The following is a 24,669-nucleotide window of genomic DNA, read 5'->3' on the forward strand; positions in this document are numbered from 1 at the left end:
GAGTAATCAGTAATCAGTAATCAGAATACTTTTTCAAAGTAACTGTGGCAACACTGGTCAGGACTGGTATTTCAGGCAAAAAGGAGGTGGATGTTATTTCCCCTGACTGACAGGGTGTAGAAAGGTTTGGGGTCCCCAGGGTGGGGCTGCACCCCAGGGCAGTGTTTAGGCCTGGTGGTGGAGCTGACCTGCTGCATTAGTTAATTGGAAGCATTGATGTAAACCATGTGTGGGTCTGTGTGTGTGGGTCTGTGTGTGTGTGTGTGTGTGTGTGTGTGTGTGTGTGTGTGTGTGTGTGAGAGTGTGTGAATCACCAGTTGAATAAGCAGCAGAAGGATCAACCCTCTTCAGCAGCTATGGTGGCTGGCGTGGGTCTAATTTGGTGCCAGAATGCTAAATAAGTCCTGGTGTGTTTTGCATGTGTGGGACTTTCAGGGTGATGCTGTTTGGAGACCTTTGGTTGAGTCATCGCAAATGAACAAACCCATATTGTTCACCCACAACATGGTTCCCAGCCAACAGTATTTCAATTCGTCATCATTACACTAATAACAACACCACAGCATAGTGTGTCTCTGAAAGAACAAGCTGGTCTAGAGAACACGTCAGTAGAATATCAATAGGAGGTAGAAATCGGAGGACAGGCTCATGTTCATGCATTCCATTCATTACAATGAAGGGATATGAGGGTGTTACATCATACAGTATATCATGCTGTATGCCATTTAGCTGACACTTTTATCCACATCCTGTACAGTACAGTGAGTGCATACATTTGTTGTATATATGGTCCCAATGGGAAGTGAACCCACAACCTTAGCCTTAAGTAGAGCCATCCTCTACTGAATGAGCCACAGAGGACCGTTAGCATAATAATGATCTCATCAACTATCATTATCTATTCTCTGGAGTGTGCTTGTGTGTGTGTGTGTGTGTGTGTGTGTGTGTGTGTGCGCAGGGGTATAGCCAAGAACAGGGTGTCAATTGAACATCATCATTAAACAACAACTCCGCCACATCCTATTGGATCTCTGGAACAACAAGGAGGTCTAGAGAACATTTTCTGTACATTATGGACAGTTTTCTGTACGCTATGTCAGACTTTATAAACCATTCAGTAAAACACTGAGATGTAATCTTTCACTTCAAATATTGGTTTCAACATCATCAACACCAATCTAAAACAGGGGTGGCTGGTGGAGGTAGAAATCAGAGGACAGGCTCATTGTAATTCAGTCCCATGCATTACAATGAGCCCAATGTTACCCTGGTTAACATTAGTCTAAAGATAGGGGGTCAGTCAGGGGTCAAGGGGTCAGAGAGAGGGTATGAGGGGGTATATGGGGGTACAAGGGGGTGTGACAAGGTCTGAGGGGTTATGAGGAGGTATGAGGGAGTGTGAGGGAGTATAAGGGGGTGAGAGGGGGTATGAGTGGTTATGAGGAGGTGTGACGGGGGTATGAGGGGGTGGGAGGGGGTACGAGGGGGTGTGACAGGGTATGAGGGTGTGTGTGTGTGTGTGTGTGTGTGTGTGTACAGCCGACCCACTCACTTCTTGCCCAGGTGTTTGGCCACGTCGGAGCGTCTGAAGCCCTCTAGGTGGTAGAGACGTCGGGCCAGGCGCTGGGCGGCCTCCTGGTCCCCACGGCTACCGTTGTGCAGCGTGTCCGTGCTGTCCTTCAGCCGCTCCGTGCTGCCCATGTCAGAGTCCCAGTCTGACAACGCTGCTCTCAGACCTGCATCACTGCTGGAGGGGGTGGGGGGAGGGAGGAGAGGTGGAGGTGAAGAGAGAGGTGGGAGAGAGAGATGGGGGAGGGATAAAGGGAGAGAAAAGAGAGGCAGAGGTGAGGGAGGAGAGAAAGAAGAAGAGAGATGAGAAAATGAGAGGTAGGGTTAGGACAGAGAGGGATGGGAGAGGGATAGAAGGGAGAAGGAGATGGAGAGGAGATATAGGTGGGGGAGTAGAGGGAGGAAGAGAGATGTGAGAGGAGGGAGAGAAAGAGGAGGAGAGGAGACAGGAGAAGATGGTTATCAGACCACACAATAACCCAGCCCACACACTTCCAAAGCAGACACATAAATAACCGAGAGCAAACCTAGGCTACACCTCAGAATTCAGGACATCAAAGGGCCAGCACACACACACACACACACACACACACACACACACACGACTGGTCCCAGTCGACATATTACTGAACGAGAGATTATAAAGATTGTTAATCTTAGTAATATCCTCTTATAGTTGGGGGCCTTAGGGCTATATGAGGCTATGTTCGTGCAAATTTGTGCAAAAGCACCGAATTTGGCCCAGATGTAGCTCAGAGTATGCTCTAATGATTTAGCCAGGGCGCCCGAGCCAGCGACCACTGGGGTCGCCATGGCGGCCAAATCAATATGGCCGCCCTCCGAAAAAGGTTTTGGCTATAATAACTTTTGAACCAAATTAGCTTCAAATAAAAACTTGGTGTCTTATTTATGTTTCTTGGCCATTAGAAACACATTGGAATGCTTATATTTATAATTGGGTGTGTCTGGACCCATAATTTGCATATTTCCAAGATGGCGGCTCCCCGAAAATGAGTTTTACCATAACTTATATTTTTTTTTAAATACAATATTGACCCATTTTGAATGTTGGGGAGCATGTGGGAGGGCCAGACCTTGTGAACTTAGACAGTTACAATTTGAATTAGAATTTTAAAAAGCTGTTTACAGTAGTGTGACTTCATGCTTGTGTGCAAGTCATAAAGATGGACAGTAACGTGTCATTCATTCATCATCAGTCATTTTCATAATATTCCAGGATCCCGCTCTCTGCACCTCACAACATTAGCTAGCTAGTTAGCTGGCTAGCTAACGCCCAGGCTCCACTATGGCCATCGAGCGTTGCGTCTGCGTTGCGTCCGGAATTGCTGTCAGCCAGGGAACGTTTCTTTTGTAATCAATGAAAGGTGCTCCGTTGCGGCCGCGTTGCGTTGCGGCCGATGGCTGCGTCCAAAGTAAAAATTCGGCAAAGTTTGATTTCGGATGGCGAACGCAAACTTATATTTACAATTGTATATTGGTTGTTGGTTATAATTGTATATTGGTTGTTTTCTGGTGTTGTTTTCTTGTTTTGCTCTGTTTTTTAGTCCACTTGATAGTCTTTTTATCATCAGTTAAATCACCACAGCGGTTAATCCACTAATAGAGAAGATACCAGATTGAAAATGCATGTAGCCAACTACTCTATAGCTCGTGCCTGGTCACAGCTATTGCGAATTGTGAATCACCACAGGTGCTTGAAGCTTGTTGCAGAAATGGATGACGAACGGCTGATACTTGAGGTGGAAAAATCAATATTTTTATATGCGACAAATGACGGTGGAGCAGGTACAAAGTCAAGTTAATGCAACGCCGATATGACGTTGGCTCCTCCTTAGTAGTGAGTCCTAAAAAGCTACGATCATGTCAACCCAAAGCCTGTGGCATTCATTGTGTCATATGTGAGGGGGAGATATGGATGACCTTCACAAGGCAGTAACAGATAATGTTGATTCCAATCTGAAAAGCTGGGCAGAATCCTGTAAACATTTTTAGCTTCTTGGTAGATTAGTTACACAAGCTTCCGATGTGCACGCAGCAGGTGTGTACTACATGCCAAATGTTATCTCATGTTGCGATATGCAGCAAAATGGCAAGCATCTCATGACACTGCCAGACCAGGGTGTCAGAAGGGGAAGCATCTACCAGTGAGTGGGGGACAACCTTTGACCATCTAACTATTGCACAAATTGTTGCTCTGGTTGAGGATTCAGATCCTCCTTCACAATCTCCTATTACGGAAACTCTACAGGAACCTTGTGAAAGAACGCAGGTGTTTGTGTCTGATTATGAACCCCACACAACAACATTCAAGCAACATCTTCTCAGCTATCTGCCTGAATAGAGTGAACACCAGAAGGGGAGGGAAACCTACATCGCAAACAAGGAACAAGTGGCTAAGAGGAACAATTGGCTCAGGATGAGGCAATTCTGTTGATGAGGGCTGCCTTGGTTTTACACAAGTACTGCTTACAACAACGAGGCCACACATTTGACGGCTCCTTCCTGTCCAACTGTCTCACAACATCTGTTGCTGAACCCTTACGAGTGTTCAATGATATCGTCCTCCATGGTCCAGAGTTCCTCAAACCCTGTGCAGCTAATACAGAAGATGCCAACCTGCAACCGAGAATGTCAATGTCATAAGTACAATGCATTTGGCGGCACACATCACACCTGCAAGACCGATGCAATACGTCACAGCAAGGACATTGACATTTGCCAATCGACCTGACCCAAAAGCCAAACAAAACAAAAAAATTGCATTATGCAAATTAGGGGTCCAGACACACCCAATCATGAATATAAGCATTCTAATGTGTTTCTAATAGTCAAAAAACATAAAATAGACACCAGGCTCGCATTTCTAGTTCATTTGGTTCAAAAGTTATAGCCGAAACCTTTTTCAGAGGGCGGCCATATTGATTTGGACGCCATGACGACCCCGGTGGTCATTGGCTCGGGCGCCCTGGCTAAATCATTAGAGCATACTCTGAGCTACACCTGGGCCAAATTTGGTGCTTTTGCACAAATTTGCACAAAAATATCCCTAAGGCCCCCAACTATTAGGAAAGGTTGAGAGCAGAGTTCTCTCTGATGACATTATTCTATTCAGTTCAATTTCATTGGTAAAAGTGAGCTGGCAATCAAAAGTTAGGGCTCAGCTTATTTATAATCATGTAATATGTCATGTTCTGTTTTGATTTCTTAGACCCAGAATGTCATCCTGTCATTCGAAAAAACCTTTCATTGACTGAAAGGGCTCGTTAGCGTCTAGGGAGGACAGAGGAGCTGGCCGTGGTGGAGAAGCTACTTCTTATTGTGTTGTTTGGCCTTTCACGCCTGTCAATGTCAATAACCTCTTAATGCCAGGCTGCTGGTATGACAGCTGCTCCAAAGCTCCATTAGGGCAGTACTGGTCTGAGCTATCATTGGACAGACATCCCAACAACCCGCACGGTGCATCAGGCCTGAGGTAATCTGGCTGGCCAGGACTCGTGTGCTCTACTCTAGGTCAGAGGATAGCATTGCCCATTCCGTTCCCTGCATTACAACAAGGCTGTCCTCTGATGTCTACCTCCAACAGCCTCCCCTGGGACACACGCAGAGGCACCGTGACGTCGAGGAAGCTACTCCTACAGAGCGGCGGTGGCTAAGTGGTGCCTAGTCCATCACTGCCCTCAGGGGGGGGTGGGGGGACAGGACGCCAGACCGCAGCAGGGTGACGATGATGGATGGGAATGATTTGATGCTTGACGAGGACGGGGACCAAACATTGAATAATGTCCTTAATGAAAGGACATGTTGGGAAACAAAGCCATGTTTCCATATCTGTGTACACCTGTGTGCTCAGGATGACAACGGAAATGCTGCTGTTGGTTGCCTCTGATGGGGACTTCCTGAGAGGGGAGAACGATGGAGATTATCTGCAAACAAATGTTGGAATGAAAGGTGCACTCTATTCCTTATCTAATAATAATGCATAAGAAAGAGCCATTTAGAAGATTAAAACATGATTATTATTTTCTGACTTTTGACACAAATATGTAAATATTATTGTTTGTGGGTGATTATAAGAGCGATTGCAAAGAAGGTCATTTTCTAAACCCCTAAAATATGTTGTAGGTGAAGTCAGCCATAGGCCGTTGTACTGTGCTGTGCTTGGCACACGGAAAGGAAAACCCAATAGTTGATACTCTACTGCCACCTAGTGACAGTTCAGCCACACAACTCTACAATACATTCTTACAGTTTTTCTCAATTGCTTCCATATGTTTTCTGAAAGCATGGCTCATTTTCTCATAACTCTAAACACAAATCCAAAACAAATCCACTAATCTCTTGCAAGCACTGCATTCAAAATAATGTTTTGTCTTTTCAAAATGATTGTGACACACACAATCAAATAGATACTTCTAAGAACCAATTGAACACTGATGTGCTCAATGGAAAACACTATGATGAGTGGAAAACACTACTATGTAGGGTTGGAGGGTTATACGGTTATACCATATACCCGTAACCGCATTTTTTAAAAATAGCAACGGTATTTTGTTAATACCATCATAAAACCATCCTAAATTGCTATATATAATAAGATATAATTAAGAGTGTTTTTCCAGCACCACTGTCTGTGTGGTTGAAGAGCTTATTAAAAGTGATGACAGAACTTTTTGTAAAAAAAAAAATACATTTGTCAAATAAATATTTAAAAAAAAAATACTACTTAGAAACAATCATAATCGGGTGTCACGTGACCGCTTCTCCTTAGAAGGAAACGCAATTCACAGCACTCATCTGCTGTAACACCCTCTGCACTTTGTACTCTGGTGATTGTTGCAGTGTTTCCCATACATAGTTGAATTTGTCGCGACATAGTCTCATTAAGAAACAAAAGTATTTTAGCGCAGTTTTTATAGCACATTTTTCAGCACTGAGTTAAAATGTGGTACTTGTTATGCAAACAAAGGTGAATCCAGGGCCGTTGAACGACAAGAACAGAAAGTATGACTGTTGAACAGAGTTTCTGATTTACATCCCATTTCCCAACATCAACATGATGTGTGTGTCTACTGTTTTACTACCATCACTCTACAAACCTCATAAACAAGAAACAATTTTCAATGCTTGGATATTTGCTGTCTACAGTGGAAGAGGCTATGTCTGCCTTTTGCTTTTTATAGCACTGTGTTAAATGGAGCTCAGAAATTCCACTAGCATTTCCAGGAGAAAGTTATAACACATTATTTCCATCCTTGGCAGTCCTTTGACGCGCCACAGCAGGTATATGCTGGTGAACAGAGTGGGTAGAATGTATGCAAAAGGACAGGTCATGAGTTCAAATCCCACGTGAGAACACCACCACTAGTGTGCCCCTTGAGTAAGACACTTAGCCCTAAATTACTCCAGGGAGACTGTAATGTCCTTTAATGCCCTGTAATCTCTAATTGTAAGTCGCTTTGGATAAAAGCTTCTGCTAAATGGTTAAAATGTAAACAATATGCTCTATGGTAAACTGAGAGGGTAGAATGTATACAATACAGTATTATCTATGGTTAAATGGTTGGGCTTGGCTATTGCCGGTGTTGTTTTAATTCAGCAGGATATGTGTAATATATGACCACGCAGACCAGACACTGTGACTGGGCTGAGGCCCGGAGCTGTGTGTGTGTGTGTGTGAGTTTATGAGCAGGCAGAGCAGGCGATGGGCTGAGGCTTGGCGGTGTGTGTGTGTGTGTGTGTGTGTGTGTGTGTGTGTGTGTGTGTGTGTGTGTGTGTGTGTGTGTGAGTGTGTGTGTGTGTGTGTGCATGTAGCAGTGAGATGTGTATAAGATATGAGCAGGAAGACCAGGCACTGGGCTCCACCCACAGGGTTATAGTTGGAGAGCTCCCTGGCAGGAAGAGGGGCCTGGGGCTGCAGGAGTGGAGAGGAGGGATGGAAGTGTGAAGTGGACCTGGCTAGTGTCTGTGTGTGTGTGTGTGTGTGTGTGTGTGTGTGTGTCACTACACTCTCATACTGTGACTCATCCTTCCTGCACCACACAGGTGGCCATACTGAACAGACGGTTCTGATGCACAACTCTTACTGACCTGTGAAATGCTACTAGCTAAGGTAAAAAAAAAAATCTGTTTTAGTTCTCCAGGCAGAAATGAGTCATGCTGTGAAAACAGATCCATTTCGACCCAGCAACAAGCTCAGCCCCACTGAAAACACTCTCACATTCCTGGCTCTGTACCACAATGCGAGACAAAGGAGAAACCAACTTTCAGTACTGGAGTTTAAACACTAATAGGCTATTATGAGTGTACGGTATGTTATGTGAGTATGCTTAAGTAATTGATTTGATTAGGAAATTGGAATTTTGGATTGGAAAAAGGGAAACTTTCAAAAAGTATCATTCACTTGCAGTGTGCTGCTTTTTTTTTTTTTACAGTTAAACAGCCACCACATAAAAAGACGGGAATGTTCTTCTTCCATCCCCCACAGTGTAGAGACATCATGTCCCTTTGTCCAGCCTATTCAATGACCCAAACACATTTACTTTCCTTTTTCTTGTGCAGAGTTGAGCACCCAGGGTGCTCTCTGGTTGTTCGGAAATTCAGAGCGCTCAGAGCGTCATTCAGAGCACCGTCTTCTGGGAGCACTCAGAGCACACACTGGGCACTCTGACTGAGGCCTAGGCTACACTACGAAAAAACTACGACGAACGCAATTTCGATCTCTGGCCAGTGCCACACAAGCATTTTCTCATTGTCGTAATGGAATCGCGTATTCAGGTACACTGGGCATGCGCGTACTGGTAGACCCAGAAAATGATTAAAATATAATTGAGACAGTACCGTAAAATAATAGAAATTCATTAATTTTCATTCATTTGGTCGTATTGTCAACTCCCGATCAATCTTCTCTGCACTTACATTACGTCTGCATCCAAGATATGGCATGTAGACCTATACTTATTCATCTGTGTAAATTTAGGTTGTATAAAAAGAGCTGATGCATAATAAACTTTATGATAATTGTTATAAGTGCCTCTTGCTAAGATGTTTCTAAGACGATAAATAGTATCACAGCACTGGTCATGTGTAGGCTATTTATAGCACAAGACTTGCGGTGAATGGTTGGGTCGCACACAATGCGCACATATATCAATCAATCGATCAAACTTTATTCATACAGCATATGGATGTTACGTGCCTAATGCCTAGACCTTTGATGCGCACATGTGTTACTTGCCGCTTTCATAATTTTATTTAGCCTATATAGCTATAAGTCATGCATTGAATGTAACCTCAAAGTGCTGAACAGTATTAAGTAAACCACAATACATTTGTGGGTACGTTATTGTTATCGAAAAACGCACCCAATCGCTGACCACAAAACACCATACAAAACACCCTCCCAGCGTCTCGTCACCATCTCAGCTCATGAATTCGGCGATCGGAGTCGGAGGTGCAAACGATATCAGATCATCACTGTTTCAGCCAAATCCGGCGCCGTGTAGCCTAAAAGACGGGTTGTCCGAGCATCTGAACATTCCACACAAAAAATGTCGGAGCAAGTCGTTGGAAAATGTTATGGTTGCGGCTTGATTGGTACTCTAGAGAGAATTATTCAACATGCATCTACATGTAACAAAACAGATAATAACCATGTTTATACATGGGATGAATTAACATTCATTTGAATGAATTTAAAAGATGAAAATGGCAACGTTAGTTAACAAGTATCTACTTTCAATTACTTCTACTTAGGGGTAGTGGTAACCTAGGATAGTGAGTTGGACTGGTGATCAGAAGGTCATGAGTTAAAATCTCACCTGGGAACACACTCGTGTGCTCTTGATTAAGGCACTAAGTAAATGGTAAATGGACTGACTTAGGCTATATAGCGCCTTATTCCAAAGCACTTTACAATGGCCTCTCATTCACACACCAATGGCGACAAGCTACCATGCAAGGCGCCGGCCCGCTCATTGAGAGCAATTTGGGGTTCAGTGTCTTGCCCAAGGACACTTCGATATGTGGCCAGTCGGGGCTCGAACCGCCAATCAGCCGACCTTGCGATCATTAGACGCCAGCTCTACCTCCTGTGCCACAGCTGCCCCAAGTAAGGCCCCAAGTTAATCCAGGGAGACTGTCCCTGTAATTAGTGATGCTCCGATCTGATCGGCGCCGATCGGTATCGGCCGATATGGCCTTGATCGGTTTTGATCGGAGTTCTCAAAACGGCCGATCAAACATGACCGATCAGTTTACGAAATGGCGTCGCCAGTCTGGAAATATTACACAGTGTCGGAAAGAGACAACAAATATGCCGTTTGTAATGTCTGCTCAAAAGAAATACCTTGCGGAGGAACGCACGCAAGGTCTTTCAATACCACGAATATCATACGGCATTTGCTGCGTTCGTCGATTCGCTCAGAGAGCGCCGAAGCGCACACTGGGCTCGACGTCATAAAGGGACCGAGTGCTTTGATTGGACGAGAGGCGTTCCACGAGTGCTGGTCAGAGTTCCAGCGCGACTTCACGAGCGTAGTGTAGGTAGTGTTCACCGACGTCATGTGACCCCGCGAGCAGGAAGTCACTTGGCGCTTAGCAACAACAACTATTAGCGCGTGAGTTTTAGGTCTTCCTCTGTGCACCTTGCACAAGTGTAGATAGCGAGCGACTTTTCAGCAGCAGGACATATTTTAGATGATAAGAGGAACAGGCTGAGTGCCAAAAACGCTGAGATGCTTGTATTTCTCAAGGCTAATCTGCCAGTGATGCTGCTTAATCAGAAGTAAGGTTTGAGTCTGAAATCTCCTTAGGTGCAATGTTTTGTTTTTTTGTTTTATTGATTATTGCTGACTTGCTGTCTTATCTCCTCCTAAATATGACTTGAAACTGACTGACTTGAAACAGTATTTTATATTTGGCTATAGCCTGTTTATGTTGCAGTTTAGTTTGGGTATGTTTATTGTTCCTCAGGAAAGCTACAGTTACAGTATAAGCTCCAAGTTCTCTAAGAGCCCCTAGTTCCTCTCATTCGAGTGGAATGTTGCACATTTGATGTGACAGTGTACATTTTATTTATTATGATTTTTATTTTCACATTTTATTTGTTTTTCCTGAAGTAAGCTACAGGTGGTTGTGAATTCAATAAAACAGATGGTCGTCAATTCATGATACTTTCTCATCTCCTAATTTCATTTAAATACTTAATATACAATGTCAATGGTGTTAAGAATAATTTAAAACATAAATAATGCTACACAATAAATAGAATGCTTCAATTGCCATTTTCGACGCTGTGATCGGTGATCGGTGATATCGGATCGGCAGATCACTGATTCCAGTGATCGGTGATCGGTGATCGGCACCAAAAACCCTGATCGGAGCATCTCTACCTGTAATCTTTAATTGCAAAAAGCTTTGGATAAAAGTGTCTGATAAACAGTTAAAAAAAATAATAATAAGTCCAAGACTAATCAAGATGCAACCCAAGATGTAATGACTTCTTCTGTTCTGTGGGCCACTAGCATTGCTAGTCTCAGTAATTACACACCTTGGCTTTAACATGTTGTCAGACTGAATACAGACTTAGAAAGTCTAGTACCAGTAGGCCTGGGGCAGGATACAGCGTCCACCCTAAACACCGACTGGTAGCCTAACTAGAAAAGCTAAACCATTTTATAGAGAACTTCCCTTTTCTTCTAGCAGGAATAGAATATGAGAAGTGACACTTTCAAGATAAAGAATCTGTAGCCTATGTAAAATGAACAGGGCAAACACTCAAATACGATTGTTATGCGAGTGTACTCCATTTTGGATTCTATGGTTCAACAAATGCAAAATCATGGAGCCTATTTACAACACGCCATTGTTGACCTATGCAACACACACACACACGTGTCACCTCAAAACAAACTTGCTAACAGAATATACAATGGTCCCCAATCCCCATTAGTGGAGGGCGGAGAGAGAGAGAGAGAGAGAGAGAGAGAGAGAGAGAGAGAGAGAGAGAGAGAGAGAGAGAGAGAGAGAGAGAAGAGGATGCTGAGAAAGAGGATGCTGTTCTATATTTCACCACAGTGTGGCAGCTGCTAGTTCTGTAAGTCCACTTCTTTAGGAAAGCACACTCTGCACATCAACATACAGATAATAAGGTTTCAGTTGCAGATACATACAAGATAAATATGGAGAGCTGGATTGGGGAAGCACGTGCTGCCTCTCACAACCGATTAGTTGGCAATTATGACAGTGTTAGGAGAACAAAACGGCAATTATGTCCATCTTCTGAGGGGGGTGGTCACTAAACCATGGCTATCTTTCAAGACAAAACAAAAGAGCAGATTTCTTATAAGCCACTGTGCAGGTGTTGTGTTGTAACAATGTTGCAAAGTTGACGCGTAAGGAATGGATCATATGCAGTGTTGGGCACGTTACTTTAAAAAGTAATTAGTTATAGTTACTAGTTACTTATCCCAAAAAGTAACTGAGTTAGTAACTGAATTACTTCATTATAAAAGTAACTACCGGTAGTTACTAGGGAAAGTAACTATTGCGTTACTTTTTAAAGTAAACATTTAACAATATGAAGTGCTTTTAAATCTTTGTAGTGTAAATCAAACTGTCACACAACTTCAGACAACTGGTAGACAGACTGTAACTTCAAGTATTTTCAACACAACAAAAGTAAACAGTTAAACAATATGAAGTGCTTTTAAAGTAGTACTGAAAAAATAAGACATGAATTTCTTGGACAAATCCAACTTTAGCTCCTAAACATTCATTCATTCATCTATCCATCCGTACACTCCTTCCTAACACTCATCCATCCATGCATGCATTCATTCATCCAGCCAACCCAGTCATCTAACATCCTAGCCAATATGAAGTGTTGACACTGAACTATGGTTGGCTTATGGTTGGCTTACCATGAAATGTTCTCTACCATAGCCAATCATGATCACTTAAGCGGTTGTTCCGCCCCTCCCCTCCCCAACAAACAAATAAAAACACCGTTGCAGCTGTGACTGAGGTCGGATGACAATGAGAAGCTTCAGTAGTAACGCGCCGCACTGAATTACCGGTAACGGTAACGGCGTTATAACGATGGAAATAATAATTAATTAGATTACCCGTTACAGAAAAAAATAACGCCGTTTATTTTAACGCCGTTATTCACAGCACTGCCTGTCTACAGGTTACCTCAGGTTACCTCACCTATCACGGCTTGATTCAGCACCCATGTTCGTTGGCGGGTCAGCAGCGAACTTCAATTTAACTGAACATAACAGACATTAGAAACGTTAGATAAGCACTGTGGAAATGAAAGTTAAATAAGACTTAGTTAGCTATATGTTTAGACGCTTTGGTTAACTATCAAACCTCTAAGGTAACCGTGGTTACCTCGCTGGTCGCAGCTAACCAACGAACTAACAGGCTTCAGCTAGCTAGCTAAACGTTTAGCTGCGAACTTGAGTTATCTTCAAACTGAACAAGTGGACATTTTGATTTTCTTCGTAATAATAATAATAATTTAAAAACGTTGCTTTTAAACGTTTGTTTAGCTACCTACCTGCGAAATTACAACTTGATGTCGACCTCCGTAAATTGAGTTTCTCCTCAGGTTGACAGAGAGAATGATTTCAGAGGCGGCAAAATCCGTATTTCAGAGCGCTGATTCGGACGCTGATTGGCTAAATGTTGATTGGCTAAATATTTGTAATGTCATTATGATTGGTCGCTTGTTACTTTTCTGCATAGTAACTAAACAGAGCCCCCAGGATTTGAAGCCTGAGAGACAGCAATGAAAAAAAGCCGCAATGACTTTTACTTGCTAAATCAATGCGAGTGGCAGCTTCATCCCATACCGTCATAAAAAAAAGTCATATAATAATAAATTAATAGATACATTAAGTGAGTAAAGACATCTATGTTCACAAATTCTGTCACACAGGAGTATTGCAATATTCTATTTCAAAGGTCTAAATATTTCCTCTACTCAATTTCTGTGTCTATCTGATATTAGCCTAATGAAGATACTACTACTACAAAAAAAAAAAAAAAACTTACTTGGACAAATGTATTTGTTGTCACTTTGGATAAAGGTGTCTGCTAAATGACAAAAATGTAAATGCTGTAAATGCTTACTTCATAGATTTGGCCTGAACACTGGTGTGGATTACAAATCCTATATGAAACAAACGACTAAATGTTACAAATGTGCAAGGATAGGTTTCGTTAGGAAAGTCTCGAGCGGAGAAACCTGTTCCAGATCAGCATCTCTCAGACATAACGGACTCTCTCCTAGCCCCACCCTCCTAAAACACTGTGTGTTGCCAACTCCTCACTACAGTACACACACACACACACACACACACACACACACACACACACACACACACACACACACACACACACACACACACACACACACACACCTTCCCAACATTCAGACTGCAGACACAAACTCACCTTTCAACCATAGCTGCATCCTCTCCGAGTACTCAACCATCGAACTGGAGTCCTCCCGTTTTATTCCTGATTAATATGTCCCACTTCGTATAGTCAGTCACGAGTCGATAGTTTTTTAGCGCCGTGTCAGAAATTCAACAACAAAACGCGCTCTTTTACCTGCGATAATACTACTATGCTGACAGAAATACAACGCAATTCACACACAGTGAAAAAAGTGGTTCTATGAATTCCAGGAAAGTTATCGTGTTAAACGCAATCCGGTCCAGAATGTGAGGAATGTTGCTCCGGCAGTTTGCACCGTTGTTCAGTGGAGAAACGACACGCCGAGAGTGCAGCGAAGAAGAACATCATTCCGCTTTGTTGAGCCTCTCGTCTCCTCCGAGGCTGGCTCAAAATGTGGTGGAGGCATTTCCCACAACCCCTTGCATCCAGACAGCGGAGAGCAGCAAAGAGTCTCGTGAATTCATTGAAACATCAAGCAGAGAAAGTTTCCCTGTGACATCCTGCCTCCCCGCTGCTCTTCTAGACACACAACTTCCCCTTTAGCGGAACACGCAGGCACGGAGTATGTGCTGCAAGTAATGCAAGACAGACGCTTACTTTAAAACCGCTCGTTTAGCCGACTTGACCGTGTATATCTAATTTATGTAAATGAGTATGTTAATGATATGTGGTCTGGATGTCTCCATCTGTGGAGTTCAGACTTTGGACAATAGCAGTCTATAATCCCAAGCGTTTTTTATGAGACTGCGTTTTGTCTGGTGCTTCATTCCAAAACAAACCTTCATTAAAGCAGAACGGCTTCTTAAACTGTAGGTCTGATCTGGCCAAGAAAAATGTAGCTCCTTTTAAAAAGATAACTTCAAGGAGAGAAAACACTCTTATGTTCACCACACAGACCAATTCTCTACCATAATAACCCTTATGCCAGCCAGACTGGCAATAACACAAATACACAGTTTATCCTCATTGGATCAAGATAGAGCTAAAATAAACATTATGCATACCACCAGCATGTAATCAGCTCTTACAAGGCTTTGCTTTAGCACTGAAAATCCTGTGTCATTTGGTCTGAGAAAAAACGAGAGCACTGCAATTACAACTCATCTGTAAGGCTGGAGTTTTGTCAGTCCTGCCGAACATGTGAATCAAGAGAAGCTCATAAAGGACATTTAGTGTGTCACTGCCAATCTGCATTATAAAGCATCGTACACTTGACGACAACAGTTTTAAATACTTTTAATCCTTTAAAGTGTAAAAAAAATACAATATTTGCCTTTATAATACTGCATACAAATACAGAATACCCAATAAAACACACAATGTACTGCATGGAATGGAATGAATGGTATCAAACATGTGTGACCTCAACCATAATCATTCGCCTACCCTACATGGTTTCCACAAACCACAGTCCCCCCCCGGCTGGGACAGATAAGCTGAGCGCTCTCTGGTCCTTGACCACAAAGATGAAACGCAGCATGGGAAACATAACTTTCTCAGGGCCTTGTCTGAGCTACACAAGTGTGACAGCAACAAAGTGGGCTCCTGACATTTTTTTTTGTGTCAGGAACAGATGAGGGAGGGTTCTGGAGAACTCTAACCACTCTTAATTTCATAGACGAGATGAGATCAAAATGATAGTTTAATGACAGATAGCCCCTTTAAAGCACACTCTCTTGATGAGAAACTAAAGACTAGTGTCAGCCTACCAGGCTAATGCCTATGCCTTCAGCTTAGTGGGCTAACACAGTACTAGGTAGGCAGACAGACAACCCAACTTCCAACCCACTGTCAATCACACAGCGATCATCTGAGGTGCATGGTGACCTTGAGTGCCTCCTCTGTCCTGCTTCAGCCCTTGTCTTACATCAGATATCGCATTCTAGCATGACGCTGCTTTGTCTGAACTACCTGAGCGATTGTCAATTGTTACAGGCCTTCACCATATGTGGAAATACAAGTGCCATCACATCAGAAAATCCGGCAACCATTGCTTTCTGTGGCATTACAACCTTACAAAAAAACTGAAACCGGCAACTTTTTTTTACAGATAATTTTTTTCTGAGTGGGGCAGTCCCGATCATATTTTTCATTTTATTGGATAGAGATAGTGAAGATAGACAGGAAAGTAAGGAGAAGAGGGCATGTCAGCAAGGCATGGGTCGGATTCGAACCACTGTAGACCACTGTGCACTGTAGGCCGTGGTATTAGACCACTGGACCATTCCAGGCCACAAAACGGACTACTTTTATAGGGACTTATGCACTGTTTTGTATACAGAAGTATGATGTGCACACGTTTCATTTTTGTATTAAATGTGACCAGCTGACCATTCCATACTAGTGTTCGTCCTCATTGTCAAACATAATAAATACTGCACACTCAAACACAAACTACTCTGCTAGTCATACAGTCATGTTATTGTAATGATCCTGTATAAGGCCCGTTAGCAGCTCCAGCCAAGGGTTGTTGTAGGGGAGTTGTAGCTAGCGAGGACGGTTTGTAAGCGGAAGGTCGTGAGTTCGATACCCACTTAGGGCAACCTTCTCTACCCCGTTGTTCGCTACAGTGGTGTCAGAGTGGGTTGGTGCCTGTGAGGCCACCGGATAGGCGTGTCCACGTGAGGGACTCAGAATAGCGAAGCATGAGGGCATGCTCTCCAGAACGATGGGGCTGGGTTTCCGTTAACCGGTAATTACCGGTCTTTGTCCGGTAAAATGTGTTGAAGTCCGACAAATTTAAACCTCTTCGGTCATAATGTCCGGTGAAAATAATTCCCTCTAAGCACAATTTGAATACAATTCGCTAAAGTTTAATTGTCACATTCTGATTCCTTCTATATAAAAAAAGACGAATATATAGGCTATATATTTCTTTTATTATTATATGATTTGACGCCGGCATGATGATGACTCCGCGAAACAGCGGCAATAGCCTGCCTAGCGGCAGGGTTGCCAGATGGGATTGACAATTTACAGCCTAACCAGTCTATTACCGCTAAACCCAGTAGCCCATTCGGCGATAACCCGGCCCATCTGGCAACCCTGCGTAGCGGGCCACCATAATAATAATAATAACTTTTATTTGTATAGGCTAGCGCTTTTAACCTGCAAACGTTGCAGCTCAAAGTGCACCATAGCGAGCGAGAGGTAAACATGGCAAGACAAAGTTTAAGTAGTGCCGTAGTGGCTCCTCCAGCCAAAAACTCTCGAGGGTTCCGAGTTGAATGGAAAGAAAATTTCCCCTGGCTGCGTTTAGATGGGGAAGGAAAAAAATTCTGCTCACCGTGCAAAAAATCGGGGAAGAATAACGGATTCATGAGAGGAGCAACGAATATGACAATGTCGGCTCTCACTGATCACAGTCGGTGCAGTGACCACATATCGGCGGTCAGTTTGAGGCAACAGCAAACCGCTATGAAAGGCCACTGTGAGCAGGCTAATGAAAACTCACATTAATCCCAAACAATTTAACAGACTTCAGTTAACGTAATGTGGAGTCCGTTCATTGATCGATGCAGTCTGTTCAGTTCCCAGTGTGGCGCGCGTTCAGCGCTGGACATATGGCATAGCGCGCATGCGAATCATGAAAGCCTATATTATTATATTTATTATATAGCTCGCATCTAATCGTATCGGATGAGAAATAGACATTAAACGGCATATATAGGCTAGGCTACACAGCAGTAATCACCGCGACAAACAGCTATATTATATTTTAATATGATGACCGGAATATCTCACGTTTGTCCGGTAAATTGAAATCTTCCCGGACACGTTGACCGGCACACATTTTTTCTAACGGAAACCCTGCGATGGGGATAGTGTAATAACCCTGTGTAAAGCCTGTTAGCAGCTCCGCTAAGGGAGTTAACTCTCTTGGTGTTGTAGCTAGCGTGGCCGGTTTGTAAGCGGAAGGTAGTGAGGTCAATACCCACTTACTTCTAGCTACTGTACCCTGTTGTTCACTACATTATAAGGAAATTCACTGCAAAGAAACTAAATGAAAATCACTGATGGATTTATTGTTTTGTTTTTGTCATGACTGATTTGAGGCTGAACACTTTGCCTGTCCGATGGTAACATTTTGACAGCTCATATTTTAACCGGGCTACTCTTTATCCTTCCCATAATTGCTTGCAAGTTATCAGACAGATCAGTGTGGACGGAGTCGTGCTATCTGTCGTAAGACAATGCCTTCACCCATGACCACAGAGGCAGACCAGAACCAGAACCAGGCCAGACCAAGCCAGGCCAGACCAAGCCAGGCCAGTGGTGTTTGGTGTTCTCAAGCCTCCTGAGGGTGTGTCGTTGAAAACAGCTGCCAGGAGATTTCTCAGCAGTGACTCATGCCGTCTCACAGCCCGCCCGTCTGTGGTCTCAGGGGACGTCTCCAAGAGGCCTCCTCCATCTGGGACAATGGAGGATGAGGTTTGAGGGAGGACCAGGGGTATAAAGGGCCCGGAAACTAGCTTTTTGGCCAAACAGACTAAAAAATCCCAAGCCACAGACTTTTTACTTGCAAAATGTTCAGCATAGATTTAATTACACCCTCTCTCAATTCATCGATTTAGAGATAACTAAATGCACATAAGAGAACGTTTCCACAAAAGCTAGGACCAGTAGAAGGCATCAGAGATTAGATCAGAGTTCAACTCAGTCCACAACAGCTTTCAAAGCTCCAGGATTAACTTGAAGCAGTTCTTAAATCAAGATTATGCAAGACGGTATATTCCCTTTTCCTCTGGTTGTTGGTGCATCTGTCTCTGGGGCGCTAGAGCGGTGCTAAAGATCAGTCACTTTGACAAACTAAACCTTATTAATATTGCATTAAACATAAACTCACAGTCATGAAACTGTTCTCACTGCCTTTAAGCTGCTGTGAGGATCACTCTACTCATTCTTCTGTGTCTGAATTTGGGAGATAAATTAATATTTAATCAATACAAAGACTATCCTCCACCCATAGGATGATGTACGGCCACAGACAGGCCACTGTGGGTGTCATCAACTCATACCTTCCCCGACATAACAGTCTTCTTACATCATCGTGCTCTAATGCTGTTTTCTAACAACACATGGTTAGCAGGGAAATCATTCTCCAATTTTAGGGATGTGCATATTTATTTTCTAAGCTCAATTAAAATGCTAATTATGTTAACTAAAACTGTCACAGCAGTCAACAGAACCTGGTTCATGCAGAGGTATAGTCTTGTACTGTAAATGTACATTTGCGGCCTCACAATAGAGGAAGTGTAGAGTGTTTTGGTATGACTCATTTAATTCAGTTTTTTGGTTTCATTATACAAAAGCAGAGGGGGTGGAGGAGCTAGTTGTGTACGGTTGTAATCACAATTTATATTCATTTCCTCTTCAGACTCCATCGCTAACATCTAAACAGGGAAATGTTCCCCAAAATTAGGAAGTTCTACCGTCATTGTGATAACCTGTCAACTACCCACCCCAAGCACGACAGATGATTTTCACTTCATCAAAACGTTGCTGTGGCTCAACGAACTACGCCTCAGAAATAAGAGGAGGGGTTTAATTTGAGCAAAATAGTTTATAAATGATTAACATGTGTAGAATGTTTAACCACATTGGGACCAAATGTGACCCTGTGGGTTTAAACCACAGAATAACAACCATGTTTCTGGCCAAATATAATACACAGAGATATACAAATAACGGCTGCTTGCCTGGGGATATTGTAAGCTTTGTCCTAGGTAGAAGGCTATTCATATTGAGTTTAAGGGAAACTACATGCAAGAGCGTTAAAAGCAACGCGGGCCCACGAAACACAGCATCTCACAGTTATATAGGGAATAGGGATATTTAATATGAATACCATTTCATAATTGTTTTACCAAGAGAAACTAATAAGCTACAATAGGAAACTGGAGATACTAACCACTGTGTTATCCTCCTTGTGTTAAGTATTATAGACAAGAAGCTACAAATCACAGGCAGGTTTTAACTGTCCCCCACAATGAAGTCAGGGAGATGCTGAGATTCATATGTCACAAAATTCTGTCCGTTCGTACGTCACACGTTTCATCTCTGACACCACTGGGACAATTTTAGGTGACACCGATTCATTTGATGATGGTGCAGCTATTGTTTTCATTAAACACTTCATAATAAGTTGCAAAGAGGAGAGCGCACCTTTTGGCCAATTGACTGTTCTCAAGTAGCTAAAGTGAAATCCTTGGAAATTAATCAAATAAACACTACACACTCCGGTAGCTTTTCAGTCATACGTTTGAATAATTGTCACCAATTCACAAAAGGAGTGGTACTATTCATTCGTGGGGGACAACATCTACTTGATTGACATCTCTGTGTCCTCATGTGGTCAGCATCAGTCAACCCTGAACATCCAAGTGGTAAATGGTAAATGGACTGCACTTATATAGTGCCTTATTCCAAAGCTCTACAATGGCCTTTCATTCACCCATTCACACACCAATGGCGAGCAAGAGAAGCAAAGGAAGAGAGAGGTAGAGAGAGAAAGAAGGAGAGAGAGAGAGAGAGAGAGAGAGAGAGAGAGAGAGAGAGTGAAACAGAGAAAAGGGATCTGAGAGGGGAGAGAGCAGAGACACTCCCTGGTATTGAAGAAAGACTGGAGCTGCTTCCTATTATCCTCCCCCGCACGACACACACAGGTCAGGGACACACACCCTGAACCCTGGCTGAGATAAGGGTGTGTTTGTGCGTGCGTGCGTGCGTGCGTGCATGAACGAGAGAGTGAGAACGAGACAGATGGAGGGAGAGGAGGATGGAGTGAGAGGAGGATAGAGTGAGAGGAGGATGGAGTGAGAGGAGGATAGAGTGAGAGGAGGATAGAGTGAGAGGAGGATAGCGTGAGAGGAGGATAGAGAGAGAGGACTATGGGGGGGATGACTCAGCATGTGCATCAGCATCTATAGGCTCTAATTATGTCCTTAGAGACTAAACTTAGAGAGTGCATACCTTCGGCCTTGATAAACTGTTCATTGTCCCACATGATGAATGCAGGAAGGGGACAGTCTTAACTGTCGCTCCTGAAACCTCTCCATCCCCTCTAACCCCTCCCTGTACAGTATCTCTACTGCATTAAAAATAAACATTTAATAAAAACGTAATTCTTGCTCCTTCTAGCATTATGACTGCCAATGGCCCCTGGCCCAAGCACTTACTTAGACAAATGTAGCCTATTTGCTGTAAGTTGCTTTGGATAAAGGCATAAATGCCCCCAAAAAAGAGCGTTGTCATAGGCGTTTACAAAAGTACACTAACTGGCCCAAGGGGGGCGCTGTAGTAAAAATGACACTGTTTGGCCGTTGGGGAGAGCATGTTTACTGTACACTTGTTTGGGTTAGAAACTATTGTACTGTACCTGATAGGTGAGAACAGGTGGGAAAACTATGGTAGACCCAGGTCTTTTCTGACACTGCTCAGTTATCACGGGTAATGGGCTGAGCAGTTAGTAATGCAGTGGCCAGTGTCTTCCCCTGTCTAGCCAGATACCCACATAAAGATAATCTGGACGATTTTGGCACGATTTCCCCCCTTCCGACCAAGGATAGCAAACGCCCGATTATCGGATGGCTCTAAAGATTATCCTACACGATTATCCTGTGGTGTGAGGTGTGTTAAGTGTACATTTCTCCAAACGGTCTGCTCGGAAAATTGTCCGGGCCGACGATCGTAAATATTAAACGTGTTAAAAAAATCCTCTTGTGTGTGGGCGACTCCCGAGTCCGATTGTGACGTGGAATGGAATGTAGCCAATCAAGAAGCGAGCTGACTGACGCGTCTTCTTCTTTTCGTTCTTCTGCAATTTATTTGTCCTGTCGCACATGGCTGCCTCATACAGGTCACTCAGGGTACTACTACCCTGATCACGTGAGATTTCTGGCCTGGGGGACGAGACTCTAGATTGTCGTAGATCAGATCTTTATAAATGTGGCGTGCTGTATTGAGAATATCGGAGCAAACCACACAATACGATCAAAACTGTTCCCCACTTTATCTTCATGTGTGGGGGTCTCTCAGATAAAGAATCTGTTAAGATTTAGAAAATCTTTATGTGTGTACCAGGCTTTAGCTGACTGTACACATCTGGCCTGTGTCTGTCTGCTCATCACTGCCCCTTGGTGTCCAGGAGGAGAAACTGACCTAAACAATGCAAGTTCCACGTGCCTTAGCACAATGTCACCATACACCTGGCTGTGGAGCAGGTGGTTCATCAGATTGTGTTCTGCTTCAGTCAAGTAAAACAAACTCTCTGCTGCTGATTCTCCTGAAAATGTGCTTATCCACACAGAACACCAAAGGCTTCCTTGTCAAAGAGAGCGAAGCAGTCATTTTCACTGGGTGTCCCAAAACACACACACGCACAGACGAGTGAGTGAGTGAGTGAGTCAGTGAGTGAGTGAGGGAGTGAGTGAGTGAGTGTGTGTGAGTGAGAGAGAGAGAGAGCAGAGGTTAAGGTTGCTGAGTCACAGTCCTCTCTGAGAGTGAGAGATAGACAGAACGTGAGAACAGAGAGTGAGAGTGCTCCAGTGCTGCTGGGTCTCTGGGGTGGTGGGGGTGAGGATGTGAGGACGATGAGACAGCTCTATGACAACACAGTGACAACACACTACACTCTCAGGGACCAGTCAAGCCAGGCAGCCAGCCAGTCAGTCAGCCAGTCAGTCTGTCAACCAGCCAGCCAGTCAGTCAGTCAGTCAGTCAGTCAGTCAGTCAATGAACCAGTCATTCAGTCAGTCAGTGAAGTCAGTCAGTGAAGTCAGTCAGCCAGCCAGCCAGTCAGCCAGCCAAAGTAGGAACTCTCCAAAACGGTTTTAAAACCCCTCAAAGTCCCTCAAAAGATTATGAATGTGTGAAAGGTTTCATGTCTTAATGAAAGTCAGACTGAAGTGTCATGGTTAGAGTTGGTGTCCTGTTCATAACCTGGCCCGTCAAGGCTGGGCTTCCCCTGGAGAAGTACGCTGACATCATCGTTGGATTCCAATCCAAATACACTCCATTGAACTAACTATAACAACAACAGGTCCACTATAACAACAAGTCCATATCAACATCAAATGCCTGAACTTAAGGAGACATTTAACAGCAATGGGTTAGAGCAACTCATATTCTATAACCAGACTAAAATGATTAGCAATCATTATGAGGACTATATTTTAATTTATGAAAGTCAATAAACATGGGATACCAGTTCAAGATACTTGCGGTTGTGACCTCAGTAGAAACATAGGGTTAGCAGTCAACAACCCTGTTAGCAGTCAACTTCCCTGTTTCGTAACAGTTACGTATATGAATCAGCTCGATGAATCAGCCTGTGTGAAACACTCATCGAAACAAAGAAAACATTATTCTAACCGTGAAACTAAATCCTCTCAACCAACCACTGATTTCATCCGGAGATTGGAGGGTCACTGACAGACCGTAACACACATGTAGCTAGCAACAGCAGCTCTCCTTTGTGTGGCTCTTAAGGGTGTGGAATGATGAATGACATTTTCCTTCATGTTTCACCTATTTATGGGCTGTCCAGTGGGAAGTAGAGGGCTGGCCATTATACAGCTGCTGACTGGACACAAACGTCCTGCGAGAGGCAGTACATCTCTACACCAGACAGAACAGCACAGCCAAGAGCCCTGACATACATTCATCATTACCAGTCATGTCAGAGCCCTGTTAAAGAACCACACACTTATTGAGAAAAAGAGAGAGGGAGAAAAGGACAGGGAGAGGGAGAGAGAGAGAGAGAGAGAGAGAGAGAGAGAGAGAGAGAAAGAGAGAAAGGGAGAGTGAGGGGGAAAGGGCAACAGAATTAATCTAGCAACGCTAAGCTTTCAGTTCGCAAAAGGTTCACTCCTGAAAGACGAGAGTGGAGAGAGAGAGAGAGAGAGAGGGAAAGAGGAAGCGAGAGAGAGAGGAAGAAAGAGAGAGAGAGGAAGAAAGAGAGAGAGAGGAAGAGAGACAGAGACAGAGTGCGCCGGCTGCTGTTCCTACGAGACACTGCGGAGCAGAAACACGTTAGCAGCGAGACTCAACCGACCTGCCTCGGAACACAAGGCTTTCTACACAGCCATCGTCATGACGACAAGCCAGCCAGCCGGCAGAAACGATGTCATGCATTACTGAAGGTCGCCACTTACTGGATGGAGTCGTCCGGTCCTGCCTCGGCCTCGCCATTGGCCTCGGGCCCAGCCCGCCCCGTCTGGGAGAAACAGGAGGACACCACCGAGCCCATAGGAGCCAGCAGGAGAGAGAGGAGGAGGAGGAGGAGGAGGAGGAGGAGGAGGAGAGGAGGAGGAGAGGAGGAGAACAACTCCCTAAGAATGAAACTCTTTGGCTGTATCCTGAGCCATGTGATCAGCTGCTGAGTTCCTGAGTGAGTGAGCTGAACCAACGCTGTGCTCCGCTCTGCCTCTCTACTGTGACCTACATGAAGACAAGAGCAGCGCTGTTTCCTCCTCGTGGCGAGCTGCTGCTCGGAACCGGGACTGCTGCTGAGCTGCTCCTGTAGCCACAGAGCCACCCAGGAACAGGACTACTGGTGCTGGAGAACAGCCCAGGAACCAGGACTCTGCTGCTGCTGCTGCTGCTGCTGAA

At 43.9% G+C, this 24,669-nt stretch overlaps 1 protein-coding gene across 1 annotated transcript in view; it reads right to left on the reverse strand.

The window, feature by feature from the left end:
• Positions 1-24,669, reverse strand: part of psd3l (pleckstrin and Sec7 domain containing 3, like) — an 87,981-nt gene that overhangs the window by 58,588 nt on the left and 4,724 nt on the right. The window contains exon 3 of the mRNA XM_080528344.1: positions 1,553-1,747. Coding sequence (XP_080384470.1) covers positions 1,553-1,747 — 195 coding nt within the window. The remainder of the gene's footprint in view (positions 1-1,552; positions 1,748-24,669) is intronic.

This window comes from Nansenia antarctica (assembly GCF_963989245.1).
Source record: "Nansenia antarctica genome assembly, chromosome: 4".
NCBI lineage: Eukaryota > Metazoa > Chordata > Actinopteri > Argentiniformes > Microstomatidae > Nansenia > Nansenia antarctica.